We start from the raw sequence: 19,652 nt of genomic DNA on the forward strand, positions 1-19,652 counted from the left end.
GATGTATTTGAAGTTTGTCCAATTTTTCTTTTACTTCTTTTAGGTATTTTTTTTTAATTCAGAGCGAAGAAAATGACGGAGGAATTCCTCTTATTCTTATTCTTATTATTCCTCTTCGTTTCCTATCTCTCGCAATTTTCTTCGATTCCCTTTTTTCTGCAAGGGGAGAGGGTGGAAATTTATCGACTGGTGGACATTTCGTGGATATTGGTGAGAGAGAGGAGGAGGGGTTGGATGTATTTGAAGTTTGACCAATTTTTCTTTTTTTAATTCAGAGAGTGGAGAAAATGACGGAGGAATTCCTCTTATTCTTATTCTTATTATTCCTCTTCGTTTCCTATCTCTCGCAATTTTCTTCGATTCCCTTTTTTCTGCAAGGGGAGAGGGTGGAAATTTATCGACTGGTGGACATTTCGTGGATATTGGTGAGAGAGAGGAGGAGGGGTTGGATGTATTTGAAGTTTGACCAATTTTTCTTTTTTTAATTCAGAGAGTGGAGAAAATGACGGAGGAATTCCTCTTATTCTTATTCTTATTCCTCCTCGTTTCCTATCTCTCGCAATTTTCTTCGATTCCCTTTTTTCTGCAAGGAAAGAGGGTGGAAATTTAGAGAGAAATTTATCGACTGGTGGACATTTTCGTGGATATTGATGAGAGAGAAGAGAGATTGGATGTATTTGAAGTTTGTCCAATTTTTCTTTTTTTAATTCAGAGAGTGGAGAAAATGACGGAGGAATTCCTCTTATTCTTATTCTTATTATTCCTCCTCGTTTCCTATCTCTCGCAATTTTCTTCGATTCTCTTTTTTCTGCAAGGGAGGAGAATGGAAATTTAGAGAGAAATTTATCGACTGGTGGACATTTCGTGGACATTGGTAGGAGAGAGGAGGAGGGGTTGGATGTATTTCAAGTTTGTCCAATTTTTCTTTTACTTCTTTTACTTATTTTTTTTTAATTCAGAGAGTGGAGAAAATGACGGAGAAGAAGTTTTTTTTTGCTCGTCGATTTGATGGACAGTTTTTTTAACGAAAGCCGTGTGCGAAAATTTTTCCTTTCGAAAGGTACTTTTGACTTTCGAGAGGCGGACAATTAATTTTCACGAGAGACAGTTAACAGGGTTAACGATTATTTAAAGAAATCCTCCGCTCTCAAAGTTTGCAAGGAACTTTTCCACCGTGTTCACCTGGACAAAAGAGAAGCCGCGGCTTCTTCCTTCACAGAAATCTTTTTTCGTCGCTGCTCACAGCGTTTAGAATTATTCCAGGCGAAGCGGCCGACGACTTTAGCGTCAGTTGTTTGCGAAAACATCGTCAAGGGTGGTAAATTACCTTCTTGCTTAAAGAGAGAGAGAGAAAGAGGGAAGCCTCTTTCGAAAAAACATCTTCTTACAACCAGACAAGAATTATTTACCTTCTTAGATACTAGAACCTCGTTGGGAACAACCTTAGAAACAATTTATAATTCTCTCACCCTTTGACCAATGATGTTTTTCGTCCAAACGAACAATCTCCTCTTTGTACGAGGAACAAGAATCATCTCCTCTTCCTGAAAGCAATTCTCTCGTGCTTTCTACATTAAAAAAAAAAAGAACGGCATTATTTTATCAAGAAATAGTTGAACAAACTTTTCCTCGATTGTTTATTCTCGATTACGTTGTGATCTTGGTTCGAGTAGAATTTCACTTTTCCATTTTTTTCATCCTTAATTCTCGATCAACAGAAACAGGGATCGGTTGGAAAATGAAGGATCGGCTCGATTTTCCTCTCCGTCGGGAGTGGAGGCTCGACGAGGGTGAAAAGCGGAGAAAAATTTCCGCGTTTCGCCTTTGAGCTCCGTCCTTTTTCAATCCACCCTACTCTTTCTCCACGATTTTTCTCTCTCCTCGAACGATCCCTGCAAAGGCGATGCGAAATAAACGAAACCGAATTCGAAAACTCTCTTTTCTTCCTCGGTCAAGGAGCGCCCGTTTCTTTCTCCCTAATTAGCTAGATTTTCCTCTCCTCCTTGTCCTTGCTTCTTTCGAACAACAAGTTCGATTATTCAGAATATTGGACCGAGAGGATTATTCGAAAAGAAACTACCAAAAATATTATCGTTATCTCTCCTTTCCAATCTTACAACATTTTCTATCCTGTTCAATTATCGTTACCCTTAGAAAAAGAAAAAAAAACCTCCAATTTCACTCGACTACTGCGACTGAACGAAGAATTATTCGCAAAGAAACTGCCAAAAATATTATCGTTATCTCACCTTTCCAATCTTGCAACATTTTCTATCCTGTTCAATTATCGTTACCCTTAGAAAAAGAAAAAAAAACCTCCAATTTCACTCGACTACTGCGACTGAACGAAGAATTATTCGCAAAGAAACTGCCAAAAATATTATCGTTATCTCACCTTTCCAATCTTGCAACATTTTCTATCCTGTTCAATTATCGTTACCCTTAGAAAGAGAAAAAAAAACCTCCAATTTCACTCGACTACTGCGACTGAACGAAATTCCAGAAAATTCCTCCAACCCCAAAACAGGCCTTTCTTCACGACTCTCGTCCCCCCAACACGTGTAACACACGAAAGGAAGGAAGGAAGGACGGAGACATCAGCGAAACATCGCAGCAAGATCCATCAACTCTTGGCTGCCGTTAACAACGCGCCAGGGGTTGTTTGCTTCCGGGGAGAAAGAAGCCAGGGAAGGAAGAGGAGGAGGAGGGGGTCGTCTCTCGATTGGTGGATCGGTTGTCGCGGTGGTGGGAGGAGAGGCAGCAAGACGGATCGGCCGGGATCGGCTTACCGCCTGTTCGATTCTATTAAAAACGACTGTCCTATCCGACGGGGGTTGCTCGTCCGCCCCTTTATCGGCCACGGATTATTCTCCCTCCTTCTCTCGAGAAAGAAGAAGAAGAGGAGGAGGAATAGTTCCAAGATCGAGCTACATCCGAGGATGGTCCTCACAGTGTCGTGGAGGGGGTGGCTTCTCTCGAAGGGAGGGTTATTAATGGATCCAGTTGGGACGAGAGTTTCCCTTGGATTTTCGGGGAGATTTATCGATCAATGAAAAGAAAACTGTGATTATTTTGATAGCGATTCCAAATAAAATAATATCCAAGTATTCAAATTTACGATTCTCTTCCCCCTCGAAAAAGGAGAAAGAACAAAATTCGAATCGAATTTATTAGAAATTACTTCTTGTCAAACTTACCCTCCCTTTTTATCCCTTGAAAAAAGAAACGATAGCCAGCGTGTCGGAAAGTTTCGCTTCGAAGATTTCCAACAAGCTGACCCAAATTCGAAATTGCGGCAGAAATTACCAGGGTTCTTGGAAATTACAGCGTGAACCGTCACGCTCGCGGTTCCCGCACCGATCTTCGTGATTCTTCTCGAACGACGGATGACCGACGGCCGTCACACACGACGGCTCCCCGAATTTTCGAGGCGAGCCCCGTTCGGGCCGCGGCGACAGATGTTCTCTCCTCGAAGTAAGTTCGACGCGACAGGTGACACGCGCCGCTATAAATCGTGAATCGGAATGTCAGCTGGCTTTATCGAAAAGAAGAGTGTCTTCTGTTCCTTCCATTTTTCAAAAACGATCCTCTCGATGAGAAGTAACCAATTATTCTCGATTATTAAAATTATTAAACCTTGAAAAGAATACTTAAGAAAAATGAAAAAAGTCTTCTCCTATCTCGGTTTTAACGCAACGGTCCTCCTCCTCCGTTAATCAGCGCCCGCATACGCGCGTCCTTCCTCTTTTCCTCCTTCCATCCCCTCCCCTTCGTCCGCAGCGCGGCTGGCTGCAGTTCATGAATAACCGCCTTTCGCCTTGTTCGGCTGTTATTGCAGCGCAGGTGCCACCGGCCACGCATTAGCATTCGACACGTGCAATTCGCCGTGGTGGGTATTCGTTTTTCCAGAAATTGCGCTCCCCACGGAGCCGCATCTTGCCTCCTTCCCCTTCCTTCGTCGAATCGGTCCTCTCTCGGAGGTAAGGAACGCGAGGTTGCTTGCGAAAAATTTCTTCCTTTGCAATATGGAAATAATTCGTTATTTTTATTCCACGAATCATTCCATCACTCTCTCTACGTTCCAATGAACTTGAAGTTAAATCGTTCGTATTATCATGGAAACAATTTCATTAGAACGTATGATAAATGCGCGGGCAGACAAATGGTAATGAGTCGAAGGTAGCGATTGTAATCGCAATTGCTCGTTATCGGCCGCGATAATTGCGCGACATCGGTGTCTTTGACGCCGGCTAATGAAGTAACAACACGCGCTGTAAAGATTGCGATCGATTATCGCGTCAGCCAGGTTATTATTAGGAGTAGGAGTATTAAACAGATAATGAAACGAGCCAATTCCATTCCCCGTTACGTTGTTCCTCCTTTTCTCTTCTACTCGCCCCGCTTTTCATCGATAACAACGAGCTTTCCCTTGCGCGAGAAAGAAATTTTTGACGAGATAGAGTGAGAAGGGAAAAGTATCCAAAATTTCAAACAATTCTCATCCAAAGGGAATGGAAAAATATCGATCGAAGATAGAACGTTACGTCATTTGTTACAATCATCAACCACGCCTAGTTTCTTTGCAAATTGTCCGTCATTGAGATCGCGATCACGCCTTGATTCGACGACCATCATCAACCATATACTCAAGATTATTCCACTCCACCAATTTTTTCCTTGGAAAAAATTTTCCTTGGCCTTGGAAGCCATCTCTACGTCGAGGAAAAAAGTGTACATCTTCTTCTTCGAGACTCTGAACGAATCCTCGAAACACTTTGAGAAATTCTTTTAATAATCTAATAATCGAAACTTGTCGTTTAAGGTAAAGAATAAAAATTTTGGAGAAGAATCCTCGACGATTTTCTCTTGGAGAAAAATATATTGGGAGCAGGCGAAGAGGGGAGGATTTTTTCGAAATTTCATCGACAGCGTCGGGGAGGGTGGGACGGGCTCTCTGTCGCAGGGAACGGTGGCCACATTCGACACGCACTCCTGCAGATTTCCCTCGGGGACGCCTCCTCTCTCTAACGCGAATTCTGCGCCAGATTCTATCCAGGGGGCGGGGAAGGGGTGGGTTTGAAGCAAGGGCTCGGTTCACGCGTTCCTTTCCGCCTCGATTTTACTCTCGTCGCTACGAGACGGACAAATTTTTCTCCCTTTTATCCTCCTCAAAGTCTGGTCAGATTAGAATCGCGGGAAAAATCGCGTGTTTCTTTCTAAACTAAACTCTTCTCGAATTCATTGTTCAGATTCCTTCGTGGAGGAATGAAAGACAACTACACTTTTCCAACGCCGACCGATATTATCTGTATGGAAATTTAGAGATTGCAATTTAGATAGTTTAAACAGTTTCCCTATTACCGTTAGTTTCTACGAGAATTTTAAAACCCTTTAAAATTTTCGCTTTAAAATTAAAATCCTCTATAGAGGATAAATATTGGCTTATTAAAGAGTTTTATTACAGCCTTCTATATACACCCACCTTTCCCATTACCTAATCAACTACACCAAATCCCCAAACGGGGATTATTGCCGAAAGAGAGGGAAATTTGCATCCAGGAGCCGATAAACTGCCTCGAGTCACACAACGCTTTTAATCTCTCCCTCTTTAATAACGGAAGAAAAAAAAACAATTCCCTTCTTCATTTTTCAAATATCATTATATCTGCAAAACATCCAATTATCGCCTCCTCGTTCTATATTTCTTCCACCGTTCTTCATTTTCCAATTTTTATCCCCCACAAAATCCAAAAATCTCCATCGCAAAGATTCGAAAAGAAAGGGAACGCATCACCATATTCATATTCGTTGACATTCAAAAACATCAGAGCAAAGGATGGAAGGATCGAAGCGAATCGGTTCGGTCGCACGGCGGACAGCAAAATGGCCCCCGAATGGCCAAGCACGCGATATCGTAATGAGGCGGCGCGTGCTTGGCCGCGTGGGTGCGTGCACGCAACGCGTGGGACGAGAGGAAGAAGAGGAAAGGAAAATATCAGGTCTCGTTGGAGCAGAAAAGTAATTCGTGTATTTTTTGGGGATGACGATGAGGGAGGGGGTGAATTATCCTGGATTATCCTCGAGAAAGGATAATAGGGGAGGGGGAATTTTTGCTCGATTAATTCGCGCGTGTGTTCCTTCGACGAGAGAGAAATGTTTGGAAGAAGGGGTTGTTGAAAGCGGTGAATTACTTCTTGTTTCCTATTTGAAACGAAACGGAGACGAACAATTTCTAAGTGTTCTTCTATTCAGAGAATAATTTACTCTTCTTTTCCTATCTTATCTCATACAACTATATACTCCAATATTCTCGCGAAGAAGAGAAATTAACCGTTCAACCTAATTGATAAATTTATTATATCAACAATCATTATCTCATCAAAAATTTTTATATCTTCTATAATTTCAATAATTTTAACAATTTAAATAATATTTTTAATAGGCCTTCAATCCTATTAATTTATTTAATTTCTTATTCTATCTATATATCGATAATAATATTTTCTATATGTTCAATAAACTCATTATTAATTTTAATAACCCTAATTGTTCTTTTAAGAGGAATATTAGTTATATTTTCTTATTTTATTTCATTAATCAATGAACCTTTAAAATTTAAAATAAAGCCTATTATTCAAACTTTATTTTTAATTATTATTACAAAAAAAAATTTACAACAAATTAATACACAATAAACATTACTCTGATTATTTTAAGAATATTGATTTAATATATTTATATACAGAAAATTTAAAACTAACGCGAGATAATTACAGGCTAGGAAAATTTAAAAATTCGTCAACTGCAAAATCACCCTCCGATATAATCCAAAGACGAGGTTGGAGAGGAAAAAATTGTCCAATTTCGAATCGAGAGATCCAAAAAAAAAAAAAAAAAAGAAGAGAAATATTCCAAAATGCCGAGAACATCCCATCGAGAAAAATTCTCTCGAAACTCCAACAAGCCCCTATCGGGGCAATGAAATCGGCCAATTTTCTCCATCCTCCACCGCTCGAAACAATTTCCATATGGAGGGTGAGGTGAATGGAGAGCAGGAGGAGGAGGAGGAGGAAAAATCAAGCGCGGGACGAGGGGGTAATGGAACGCTAAGCGACACGTCACGGAGGGGTGTGCGCCAGGTGTGCAGGTGCACGCTAAGCAAATCACGGAGAGAGAAACGGGAGCGTGCAATTTTCCGCGTACACCCCCTCCTCCCCCTCCTCCTCGTTGCGCGATCGCGTTGGACGCGATGGATAATTAAAGCTGCGAGGCACGTTTGATCCAGTTTCGCTCGATTCGTTTCGGCTGATTGTTTCCCCGTTTTAATTTTCAGGATATTGGAAAAAGGATCTCTCGGAAACGCGAACATTAAAACTGATTTTCCAAACTATTCCTACTCCTTTCGATCTCTATCCGGATGATTCCCATTTCTCCCTCCTCCTTTCCTTCATTTATAAATACGGAGAAAGCATCATAATTCAATATTCTTTGCTAGATCTTATATTTTCGATTCCTTCGATTCGTACGCGGATCGTAGAAAGATTCGAAGGATCAACGAAGGCGGGTGGAAAATATTCGGGAGGAAGGTGGAGAGGATCGAGGAGATGCGCTTTTGTCAAAGCACTCGAGAAGAAGGAGGAGAACGACGGATGCCTGCGCGGATTAAACGCGGAGATCAAGTATTCTTGATAAAGGCAGAGGGTCAAGTGGCGCGGAGGACTAAATCGAGGGAAAATTCGCGACACCGGCCCCCTTCTTCTTTTTATTTCCCAGAGAAAGGAAAATCCTTCTTGATCTTCTCGATTGATTCAATCGTAAATGTTATTATTAATTCAATGTTCGAAAATATTCGAATACATGTTACTTGAGAGAAAGAAAAAATATTTGAAATCTTGCTCACGAAATTTATCTACATATCGAAATATATTGAGAGAAAGAAAAAATATTTGAAATCTTGCTCACGAATTTATCTATATATCGAAATATAGCCGAGGAATTATTCTGATTTCGATAGGATAATTAATTGATATAATACGAATACTTTCGAAACTAATTAAATTCTAATAATTGATGCACAAATAATTTCCCGTACAAATAATAACCAAGATCGGTATACAAACAACCTAACACAACTTCTCCAAAAAAAAAACAAACTACTCGAAACATTTTCCACCCTCTCGAAAGAGGAAAGAAAAGAAAGAAAGGACAACCCTGCTCCCCATCGAGCAACAAAGAGAGATCAGGGAATCGGGGACAAACTTGATCGCGTTTTCCACGTCGAATTGACCAAATCCGGAATCCATTAACCGCCGGTGGTGGTTACAAATACGGAGGCCTCGTGGAAAAATCGGATGGATCCATGCCGTTCCCACGCGTCTCCGATGCTGGTGAGGAGAGAGAGGGAAAGAAAAGAGAGAAGGGGAGGGAAGGAAGAAAGAGGAAAACGGGAGCAACGGGAGCCAGCCCCGTTTTTCCCTGTTTGCCAACGCTTCGTGGCCCTTTTTTTAACGTCGTCGAGCTGTTGTGCGTGCGTGTTTGCTCGTGTGCCGAACGAAGGGGGGGTGGAAGGGGAATACTCTCGAGGAAACCATCTCGAAGGACTCTGAGGTCGGAGCCGAGTCGAGTCGAGTGTCTCATTTTTGTTTGGGATTTTCCCGACAAAGAGGCCGACAGAGAGGATTACCGATTCCGCCATCCCCTCGCGCTAATTTCCCCGCAGCACAGGGATTTCCCTCGAAGGGAAATTAGGGAGGCGCGACACGAGGACAGTCGAGACATTTTCGGCGGCACCAGGGGACACCTGGAATATTTCTGTTTTCTTGGGACTTTTCGGACTTTGGGACCCTTTTGTTTGACCACCTCTTAAGCGAGGTTTGCGAGGCGGCCGATTCGGTCGAAAATTCGCGTTAAAAAGGGTAAAGCTTTTAGCGTTTCGGGTTTAATTAACCTCCTCCTCCTCCTTCTTTCGCATTGTTCCCTTTCCCTTCTCGTATCTCGTTCCATCAAACAACAAATACAACCGGGAGATATTTCTCCTCGACGATTATTATCCACCAATTTATCGTTTGTCTGGCTTCCAGAGAAGCCAATGTTCTCGACTCGAGTTTCGTTGTTATTATTATTACGCGCGACTAATGTTCTCTCGCCATAACATAACGCGAGATAATATTATTTACGAATATCGAAAATTTGTAACGCCTACGCCGATTTTCGTAATCGAAATACCTCCCAAGTTACTAGACAATCTTTTCAAAGAAATTTTCCCTATCCATTCGAATTCTTCTTGTGCCACGATTTAGTATACATATAACAAGAAAAAATGTCAAAAATTACATCGATTTTCGAAATATCTCCCAAGTTTGAATTCTTCTCGTGCCACGATTTAATACACAATAGTAAAAAAAAAAAATAAGAAAAAATATCGAAAACTATATCGATTTTCAAAATATCTAAATTGCTCGACAATCATTCCAAAGAAAATTTTCTCCATCGAATTCTTGTGCCACGATTTAGTATATAATAGTAAAAAGAAAGAAAAATAAGAAAAAATATCGAAAACTACATCGATTTTCGAAATACCTCTCAAGTTACTCGACAATCAATCCAAAGAAATTTTCCCTATCCATTCGAATTCTTCTCGTGCCACGATTTAGTATATACATAACAAGAAAAAATATCGAAAACTACATCGATTTTCGAAATACCTCCCAAGTTCAAATTTTTCTCGTGATTTAGTATATAATAGTAAAAAAAATTTTGAAAACTACATCGATTTTCGAAATACCTAAGTTGCTCGACAATCAATCCAAAGAAATTTTCCCTATCCGTTCGAATTCTTCTCGTGCCACGATTTACAATAATAAAAAAAAAAAAAAAAAATATCAAAAACTATCGATTTTCGAAATATCCATCCATTTTTTCAAGAATTGTTCTCGTGCCACGATTTAGTATACATATAACAAGAAAAAATATCAAAAACTACATCGATTTTCGAAATACCTAATTTGTTCGACAATTATTCCAAAGAAATTTTCCCTATCCATTCGAATTTTTCTCGTGCCACGATTTAATATACATATAACAAGAAAAAATATCAAAAAGTACATCAATTTTCGAAATACCTCCCAAGTTCGAATTCTTTTCGCGCCACGATTTAGTATACAACAATAATAATAAAAAAAAAAACAAGAAAAAGACAAAATGATAAAGTATATACTCGAGGGAACTTGGTCTTCAATGCCGCGAGATAAAGATCCTCGCAGCTGACGATCGGGATGAAAAAGCGCATCTTCCGCCCCACATCCCCCAAAGAAGCCCCCGAAAAAGAAGCCCGAATCTCTGGTGGAGACTCGAAATCTTGGTCGAATCCGGAAAGGGTTGCTTGTTGGGAAAGAAATCTCTCTCTCTCTCTCTCTCTCTCTTCGAAACCCCGTTTTATATTTTTTCTGGGCTCGTGCACAGGGATTCAGCGCGGAGAGGACGAGGCAGGTGAACCGTGGCTGAAACGATGGTTGTTATCCCCTCCCCCCTTCCGATTCAACCCCTTCTTTTGCCCTCTCCCCTGCCAGAACAACCAAGAAGAAGAAGAACAAGAACAAGAAGAAGAAGAAGAAGCAGCAGAAAAGGAAAAAAGTCTAAGAAAGATAGATAGACAGATAGAGAGAGAGAGAGCACGGTGGCGTACCGCACGATTGGCACGCGGGAAGGAAGAAAGAGAAAAAGAGAGAGAGACAAGGAGAAGGAGAAGGACGAGGAGGAAGGAAGAGAGAGAGAGAGAGAGAGTGGTGGTCCGTAACAAAGGTCGGGCTGTGCGAGCGCAGCCATTGACATCGCTCTTGGGTCCCCGGGCTGGAGGACTAGATTTCACGAGCCAGCGATGCAGGATCCTTCAAAGGGCGCCGACACGGACTGCCGCAAAAAGGATTCGCAAGAAAAAAAAAAAAGGAGAAAAGAAAGAAAGAAAGAAAAAAAAAAAGGAGAACGGTGCAGCAGCGTCCAGGACGGAGGGAGGGAAGGAAGGAGAGGAGGAGGAGGAGGGGGAGGTTGTGGCCGCTGAAAAGAACCGGGCTTCTTCTCTCCTCGAAGCTGGCTTCCGCAGGACCCCGTTTCGTCGCCCCCCTTCTTTTCTCGTCCTCTTCTCAGAGAAAACGACGGCGGGGAATATGCGCGAGAAGGGGGGGTGAGGCTAATAGAGAGGAGAGGGGGAGGAGGAGGCCCACCGCAGGGGCTGCTGCAAGGCTACTGCAAGGCTGCTGCAACTACTTGACGCCGAAATCCATCGCGATAACTTAATCTCGTGCGGAGGATTACGGATTCCTCGGGGAACGGTTAATAGTAATAGTAGTCCTCGCCGCCTTTTTATTCACCATTATCTCGAGGGTGAAACGGAGGGGCGGATTATACGGATTAGTTTCCTTCCTTCCTTTCGTGGGGCTAGTAGGGTTGTTGGGACGATAAATATCTTCTGAAAATTCGGATGCAATAATAATAATCGTGTGTTTCTTAGTCTTCTTTCTTGTAAGAGTTGTAAGAGTTAATCTTTGAATTTGAAAATGTGGAGTTTCTCTGGATTCGATTATTAATCGTATAGAAATTTTAAAAAGAGGAACTTATATGGGACGATAAATATCTGAATCTTCTGAAAGTTTCTTATTCTTCTTTCTTGTAATAGTTGTAAGAGTTAATCTTTGGATTTGGAAAATGGCGTGTGGATTGGATTATTAATCGTATAGAAATTTTAAAAAGGGGAACTTATATGGGACGATAAATATTTGAATCTTCTGAAAATTCGGATGCAATTGTTGGAATAATAATAATAATAATAATCGTGTATTTCTTATTCTTCTTTCTTGTAATAGTTGTAAGAGTTAATCTTTGGATTTGAAAATGGCGTGTAGAGTTTCTCTGGATTGGATTATTAATCGTATAGAAATTTTAAAAAGGGAAACTTATATGGGACGATAAATATCTGAATCTTCTGAAAGTTTCTTATTCTTCTTTCTTGTAATAGTTGTAAGAGTTAATCTTTGGATTTGAAAATGGCGTGTGGAGTTTCTCTGGATTTGATTATTAATCATATAAAAATTTTAAAAAGGGGAACTTATATGGGATGATAAATATCTGAATCTTCTGAAAATTCGGATGCAATTGTTGGAATAATAATAATAATAATCGTGTGTTTCTTATTCTTCTTTCTTTCTTGTAGTTGTAAGAGTTAATCTTTGGATTTGAAAATGTCGAGTTTCTCTGGATTGGATTATTAATATAGAAGATAAAAATTTTATAGAAATTTTAAAAAGAGGAACTTATATGGGACGATAAATATCTGAATCTTCTGAAAATTCGGATGCAATTGTTGGAATAATAATAATAATAATCGTGTGTTTATTCTTCTTTCTTTCTTGTAGTTGTAAGAGTTAATCTTTGAATTTGAAAATGTGGAGTTTCTCTGGATTCGATTATTAATCTTATAGAAATTTTAAAAAGGGGAACTTATATGGGACGATAAATATCTGAATCTTCTGAAAGTTTCTTATTCTTCTTTCTTGTAATAGTTGTAAGAGTTAATCTTTGGATTTGGAAAATGGCGTGTGTTTCTCTGGATTCGATTATTAATCGTATAGAAATTTTAAAAAGGGAGCTTATATGGAACGATAAATATCTGAATCTTCTGAAAATTCGGATGCAACTATTGGAATAATATCGTGTGTTTCTTATTCTTCTTTCTTCGTTGTAAGAGTTAATCTTTGGATTTGAAAATGTGGAGTTTCTCTGGATTGGATTATTAATCGCATACAAATTTTAAAAAGGGAAACTTATCCAAATAATTCCCTATTCCTGTTCTCTTTCTTTAAAAATTGTAACAATTTTCCAATTTTCTCGTTAAAGTTCTCGACAAACAAACTCTTTCTTTCTTTCTTACATCTTTCTTACATTCTTTTTTTCTATCTATCCATTTATATTTCTTCAAGGATTCGAGACAAATAAATTTTTCTTCTCTGTCGTGGAATAAATTTGGGGAGGGGGAGGAAAAATTCGCGAGACAAGCACACCAAGTGGTCATCGTCGTGCACGCGGCCTAACGAGCTTTTAATCGAGGCGATCGTTAGCCGGGCAAAACGTTAGCGAATTAATTGCGAGACTCGGAGCTCCAACTTAGAGGCTAGTAAGTAAGTAATTGTTTGGTTGGCGTTACGTACAGTACTTACAAAGCCGTGCTTGTCGCTGATGTTGTTAGTGAGTTTCAGCTTGTGGAAGCTCACCACCTTCTGCATCCACTGCTCACCGCTGCTCGGCGAATCCGGGTGGATGTACATCCTCTTCGGCATTTCCGGGTCGGCCTTCCCCGCAACCATCCACCTGCTGCTCGAACAAACGGATCGATTTTAGTAAATTTCCTCTAAAATTCTTTCTTAATAATTTCTATAACGATAACTCTTTTTCAATCTTTATATAAATTCAAAAATCCGCTATATAGTCTCGATATTCCAATATTCGAGATGATAAATTTGTTTCTCCTTCTTCGAAATACGTATCATTAAAAGTTATCGTTAAAAAAATTACTATATCGAGTTACATGGAGTTCAACTATTCACAAATTTTTTTACAACGTTTAATTTTTTCGCGACGTGATTTTAATCCACTTAAAATTCACTATTATATACGATATAATACGCGGAGCGAAGAGAAACACGTCCGTCCCGTGCCGTGGCTGGAAAGCGACTTTGTCGAATCGATATTTCAATAACATTCGAGTGTTGTCGTTTCTTGCGCGTTTCGTATTCAAAGACCAATATGTTTCGTAAACATACGATATACGAAAAATAAAAACGCTAATTCGATAATTTTTAACTAATAAAAAGGATTAACTTTAACGATCCGTAAAACGCTTAAAGGATCGACGACGAAAAATCGATAAAATATTTATGTTCCACATAAATATTTAAAAAAGAGGAAAGAAAAATGATAAGGAAACGAGAAATATCGAGTAGATAGGAAATTAAAAGGGAAGAAAGGATTATAAAAATTATATCCCTTTGAGGAATAATCGGTGAAACTCGCAGCGCGATTCTCGAGTTACAGCAACATACATCGGCGGATAGGAAGCGGACGAGGAAAGGTGTCGATCGTTCGAGTTTCTCGGTTGATTCCTCTAAGTACCGGCTACCGCGATTGTTGTCTTTTAAGGGAGGCGTGTCTGCCAGTTCGGATCCGTCGTCGCAGGTGGGTCAAAACGAGCGAGCGAAGAAGAAACTCGTTCGACGGGTTCCAAAGTGGCTGCGGTCGCCGGCGTGATGTAATCGTTCATTGTGGTCTGCCTTTCGATTGGCCGTCGACTTTTCTCCTCGTTCCTCCGTTTCCTTCTCCTCTCCAATTGTCCCTCCGCTTGCCTCTCGGGAAAATTTCAACGCCAAATCCAACTTTGAAAATATTCTCGAGAGAACGAGAAAAAAAAGAAAAGGAACGAGTACGAATCATTTGTTCCGAAAATTCGGAATTAAACGATCTTAAACGAGGAGAGAATTGAAATCGGATTCTTCGAAGTCGAGAGAAATCGGAAGAAGAGGAGAAAAAGTTTCGTGAGAACTTGGAGCGGCGAGGAGTCGCAAGACTTTCGTGAAACTCGTCGAATTTCCTCCAAGTTCCTCCGATTATGTCCCGTTTAACACCGTTTGCGAAAAACCATTGGAACGAAGCTGGATTCTCTGTCGGCCGTGAGAACGCGTGTCTGCACGTTTCTAGGAAAAAGTTAACGGCCAGCTAATTAAACATCTCTTTAGGAGGTTTCGGCAAAAACTTTATAATCGCGACAAGTTTTCTTACCTCTTTGCATCTACTTGCCTACGTGAAATTTCTCGATTCGATCCGAGATTCTTCACCAAGCGACGAAAAAAAAAGAAAGAAAAATTCGAATTTCTATTCCATTCCATTCTCCAAATTTTCCTTTAACTCTTTAACGTGAAAATTATCTTTTAAATAAAACGAGTTTGTACAATTTCAATTGCAGAGATAGAAAAAAGTAACGAAATATAAGATCGCAGTTATCGTGCGTCGATAATTCGTGGAGGAAAGTTAAAGTTAAGTTATAAATCGATAACGATGGAAGCCGATTCTTCGCGGGAAACTAGATGGAGAGAGAGAGAGAGGCGGTGTTGTCCCCGCGCTCGATCGGACGCGAGTTTGGTACGTGATAATTTCGGGGTTATAAATCTGTTTGGTCGGGGAAAGTGGCGGTTCAAATTGCACGTTGTACACTATCGGCTGGTGAACGGGTTATTTTTGGTAACTCGTCATTTCGGGGCATAAACTTCTCCTCTCTCGTCGAAAGAAAATTAGACGGTGCGCGCGAAACTTTCGAGGAGAGAGGAAAAATAAACGGCGGAGCAATATACGTAACCAACGTATCCCCCACGATTAAATTAACAAAACGAATAAACGAATAATCCGATATCGAATCGCGAATATCCTTTAAAAATCCTTTCATGAGAATAGGAGAATAGGATGGATAAATAAATGGACGATATAGAGATGTGTAAAAAAGAGGAGGAGAATAATTGTATGAGATTATCAGCAAGTGAGCAAGTGAGAACATATATAATATAAAGATATATAAAAAAAAAAAGAATAATTATATCGTGAGCAAGTAAAAACGTATATATAAGTATAATAAAAAAAATGGATGAAAATGAAAAATATATCTTTCCTGATATCGAATCGCAAAAATCCTTTAAAAATTCCCGATGAAACGAAAATAGATAGATAAATAAATAAATAATATAGATATAAAAAAAAGAAGAATAATTATATGAACAAGTAAAAACGTATATATAAGTATAATAAAAAAAATGGATGAAAATGAAAAATATATCTTTCCTGATATCGAATCGCAAAAATCCTTTAAAAATTCCCGATGAAACGAAAATAGATAGATAAATAAATAAATAATATAGATATAAAAAAAAGAAGAATAATTATATGAACAAGTAAAAACGTATATATAAGTATAATAAAAAAAATGGACAATGTGAAAAATATATCTTTCCCGATATCGAATCGCAAAAATCCTTTAAAAATCCTTTGATGAAACGATAAACGAAAATAGATAGATAAATAAATAAATAAATAATATAAAGATATATAAAAAAAAAAGAATAATTATATGAACAAGTAAAAACATATATATAAGTATAATAAAAAAAAAGGGCAATGTGAAAAATATATCTTTCCTGATATCGAATCGCAAAAATCCTTTAAAAATCCCTGATGAAACGAAAATAGATAGATAAATAAATAAATAATATAGATATAAACAAAAGAAGAATAATTATATGAACAAGTAAAAACGTATATATAAGTATAATAAAAAAAATGGATGAAAATGAAAAATATATTTTTCCTGATATCGAATCGCAAAAATCCCTTGATGAAACGATAAACGAAAATAGATAGATAGATAAATAAATAAATAATATAGAGATATAAAAAAAAGGAGAATAATCATATCATAAAAGTAGAAACAAAGAATGAATAATGTAAAAAATATATCTTTCCTGATATCGAATCGCAAAAATTCTTTAAAAATCCCTCGATGAAACGATAAACGAAAATAGATAGATAAATAATATAGAGAGAAAAAAAAAGAAGAATAATTATATCGTGAGATTATCAGCAAGTGAACAAGTGGAAACATATATATATATAGATAAACGAAAATAGATAAATAAATAATACAGAGATATAAAAAAAAGAAGAGTAATTATATATCGTGAACAAGTAGAAACGAAGAATGAATAATGTAAAAAATATATCTATCGAATCTTTTAAAAATCCCTCGATGAAGCGATAAACGAAAATAGATAGATAAATAAATAAATAAATAAACAAGTAACATATATATATATATAGGTAATAAAATGGATAAATGAATGAATGAACGACACAAGAAAAGGAGGAGGATAATTATATCGCGAGTTTATCGGCAAGTGGGAATACATAGGTGTACTAGTAATCTGGCGATTGCATTAATTTCCGCGTTCGTGTACGTCACGAAAGGTTGGTGGATGCAACAGCTTGTTCATGATCGCGATTCGTGGAACTATTCGAATCGTTGGAATTGGTTGTACGCGACGATTACGTTCCTTAGAAGTTTAACAAGCCCCCGCCCCCCTCCCCTCTCCCCTTACCTGTTGTGGAACTTGTATCTGTAGTCATCCGCGGCGACGATGTCCAACAGGAGGATATACTTGGCCTTCGCGTCCAATCCGGAAACTCGGAACTTCATTTGAGGGAACATCTGCCTGGAACGGATACAGGATTCGATTAGATTGATGAAACGTTCGAAATTGGATCGATTGATCCAATGTAACTTGTCCATAATTTCTCTCCTTTTTTTTCTCTTTACGTACGATCTTTCGAATCACATTAGGTAAATAGTAAAATATTATTTTGTTTTATTTTATCGATAATAATCGATCGACGATATATTTTATACATTTTCGAATTATTGTTAAGAAAAAGCGAATTGTTAAAAGCGAAATCGAAAGATAAATCACACGAGTTAAAGTAAAATATTATTAGTTAAGAAATTAAAATCGGAAGACAAATCATACGAGTTAAAATAAAATATTATTTTGTTTTATTTTATCGATGATAATCGATCAAGAATATATTTTATACATTTTCAAATTGTTAAGAAATTAAAAGCGAAATCGAAATACAAGTCACACGAGTTAAAGTAAAATATTATTTTGTTTTATTTTATCGATGATATATTTTATACATTTTCGAATTGTTAAGAAATTAAAATCGGAAAACAAGTCACACGAGTTAAAGTAAAATATTATTTTGTTTTATTTTATCGATGATAATCGATCGACAATATATTTTATACATTTTCGCAAGACAAGTCACACGAGTTAAAGTAAAATATTATTTTGTTTTATTTTATCGATGATATATTTTATACATTTTCGAATTGTTAAGAAATTAAAATCAGAAAACAAATCACACGAAAGTAAAATATTATTTTATTTTATTTTATCGATGATAATCGAGAATTTTGTAAAAAAGGTGTATTTTATATTACATTTTCGAATTGTTAAGAAATTAAAATTATTCTTCGTTCCAGGAGTACGAATTGGAGTCGGTCTATAAAAATTCATTGCTCGTTAAATCCTCGGTTGTTACGTAATATCGAGAACGTTCTAAGAATCGAGGATACCTTCTAAGACGGCCACTTCTGGACTCGATCGAAGCGTTCAACCGCGGATATCATACCCAATCCCGTACCTACCCCATTCGACCCATGCGCAGAACGACCCATAGGCGTTCACCACCCTTATCAAACACCCCTAACACGCATCGATATACTCGCTACAAGTTACTCGCGAGCCAATCTTAAAACTTGGAGGCACTCGCCATTTAAAATAAATATCGCCCGCACTCGAGAGAGGTTTAATGTTTTCTTCGAAATTTGACGAGATTTTGAAGGAAAGGAAAGGAAGGAAGAAAGAAAGAAAGAAAGAAAAATTCGTTCCTCGCTTTCCTGCTTTAGCAATGTGTATATAAATTTCATAAGGGAATAGAATAATCGATACGAAGAACGCTCTACGCTTATATTCCTCTCGTATCGCAAATGAAATTACTGTAATCGAGTCTGTCTCGTCTCGCTTTTTCCCTAAACAACAATAAAGTATCGTTCAGAGTTGGAAGAGAGAGAGAGAAAAAACACGAGATTAATCAATATTGTTCGTCTGTTTCTCTCTTTGTTCACGCGCGGTGATTCCTAAAGCTCTCCGCCATTAAATTCTAGAATTAAAAATAGATGGCCACGAATCGATAAATCGTAATAATAAAGAAAGAAAAAAGGAAACTACGAACTGTGGACATGGTTAAATTAACCCTTTCCTATTTTCAGACTCTGAAAATGGTATCCAAACTCTTCGATGTAATACTCATAAGAATTCTGAAAAGATGACATAGAAACGTTCATTTGTGTAATATTGTTTCCAATATTGTTTCCAATCGTCGATAACAAAAGAAAAAGAAAAAGAAAACATGAATTGGACAACCTTAAATTAATTGTCATCACTCCTTTTCTTTTTTCAACCTTGAAAATAGTATCCAAACTCTTCAAGAGTTCGGTGAGATTCTCATAAGAATCCTAAGAAGATGGAATAGAAACATTCATTTGAATAATATCGTTTCCAATTCTAATAAATCGTCGATAACAAAAAAAAAGAAAAAGAAAATTATGAATTGGATATCCTTAAATTAATCCTCGTCACCCCTTTCCTCTTTTCAATTCTAAAAATAGTATTCAAACTCTTCAAGGATTCGATGAGATTCTCATAAGAATCCTGAGAAGATGAAATAGAAACGCTCATTTTCCAAAGCAATCAAATTCTCCACTATTAAATTCTCCAAAATTAAAAATAGATGGCCACGAATTGATAAATCGTCAATAACAAAAAAAAAAAAGGAAAACTATGAATTGGACATCCTCAAATTAACTCTCGTCATCCTTTTTTTCTTTTCAACTCTGAAAATGATATCCAAACTCTTCAAAAGTTCGGTTCACAATTCTCATAAGAATTCTGGAAGAACGAAATAAAAACGTGTACTTGATTTACGCGCGATGATATCGTTTCCAA

The 19,652-nt window shown here is 38.0% G+C and overlaps 1 protein-coding gene across 3 annotated transcripts in view; it reads right to left on the bottom strand.

Moving 5' to 3' along the window:
* Positions 1 to 19,652, bottom strand: part of LOC726842 (optomotor-blind protein) — a 113,200-nt gene that overhangs the window by 54,534 nt on the left and 39,014 nt on the right. For 2 of the 3 annotated variants that reach the window (XM_026441621.1, XM_026441622.1), the window contains exons 3-4: positions 17,184 to 17,297; positions 13,200 to 13,362 (exon numbers count right to left, since the gene is read on the bottom strand). In XM_026441621.1, the coding sequence (XP_026297406.1) occupies positions 13,200 to 13,362; positions 17,184 to 17,297 (277 nt within the window). The remainder of the gene's footprint in view (positions 1 to 13,199; positions 13,363 to 17,183; positions 17,298 to 19,652) is intronic. The other variant, XM_026441623.1, reaches the window with a different exon arrangement.

The sequence above is a fragment of the Apis mellifera genome, linkage group LG7 (genome assembly GCF_003254395.2).
Source record: "Apis mellifera strain DH4 linkage group LG7, Amel_HAv3.1, whole genome shotgun sequence".
Classification (NCBI taxonomy): domain Eukaryota; kingdom Metazoa; phylum Arthropoda; class Insecta; order Hymenoptera; family Apidae; genus Apis; species Apis mellifera.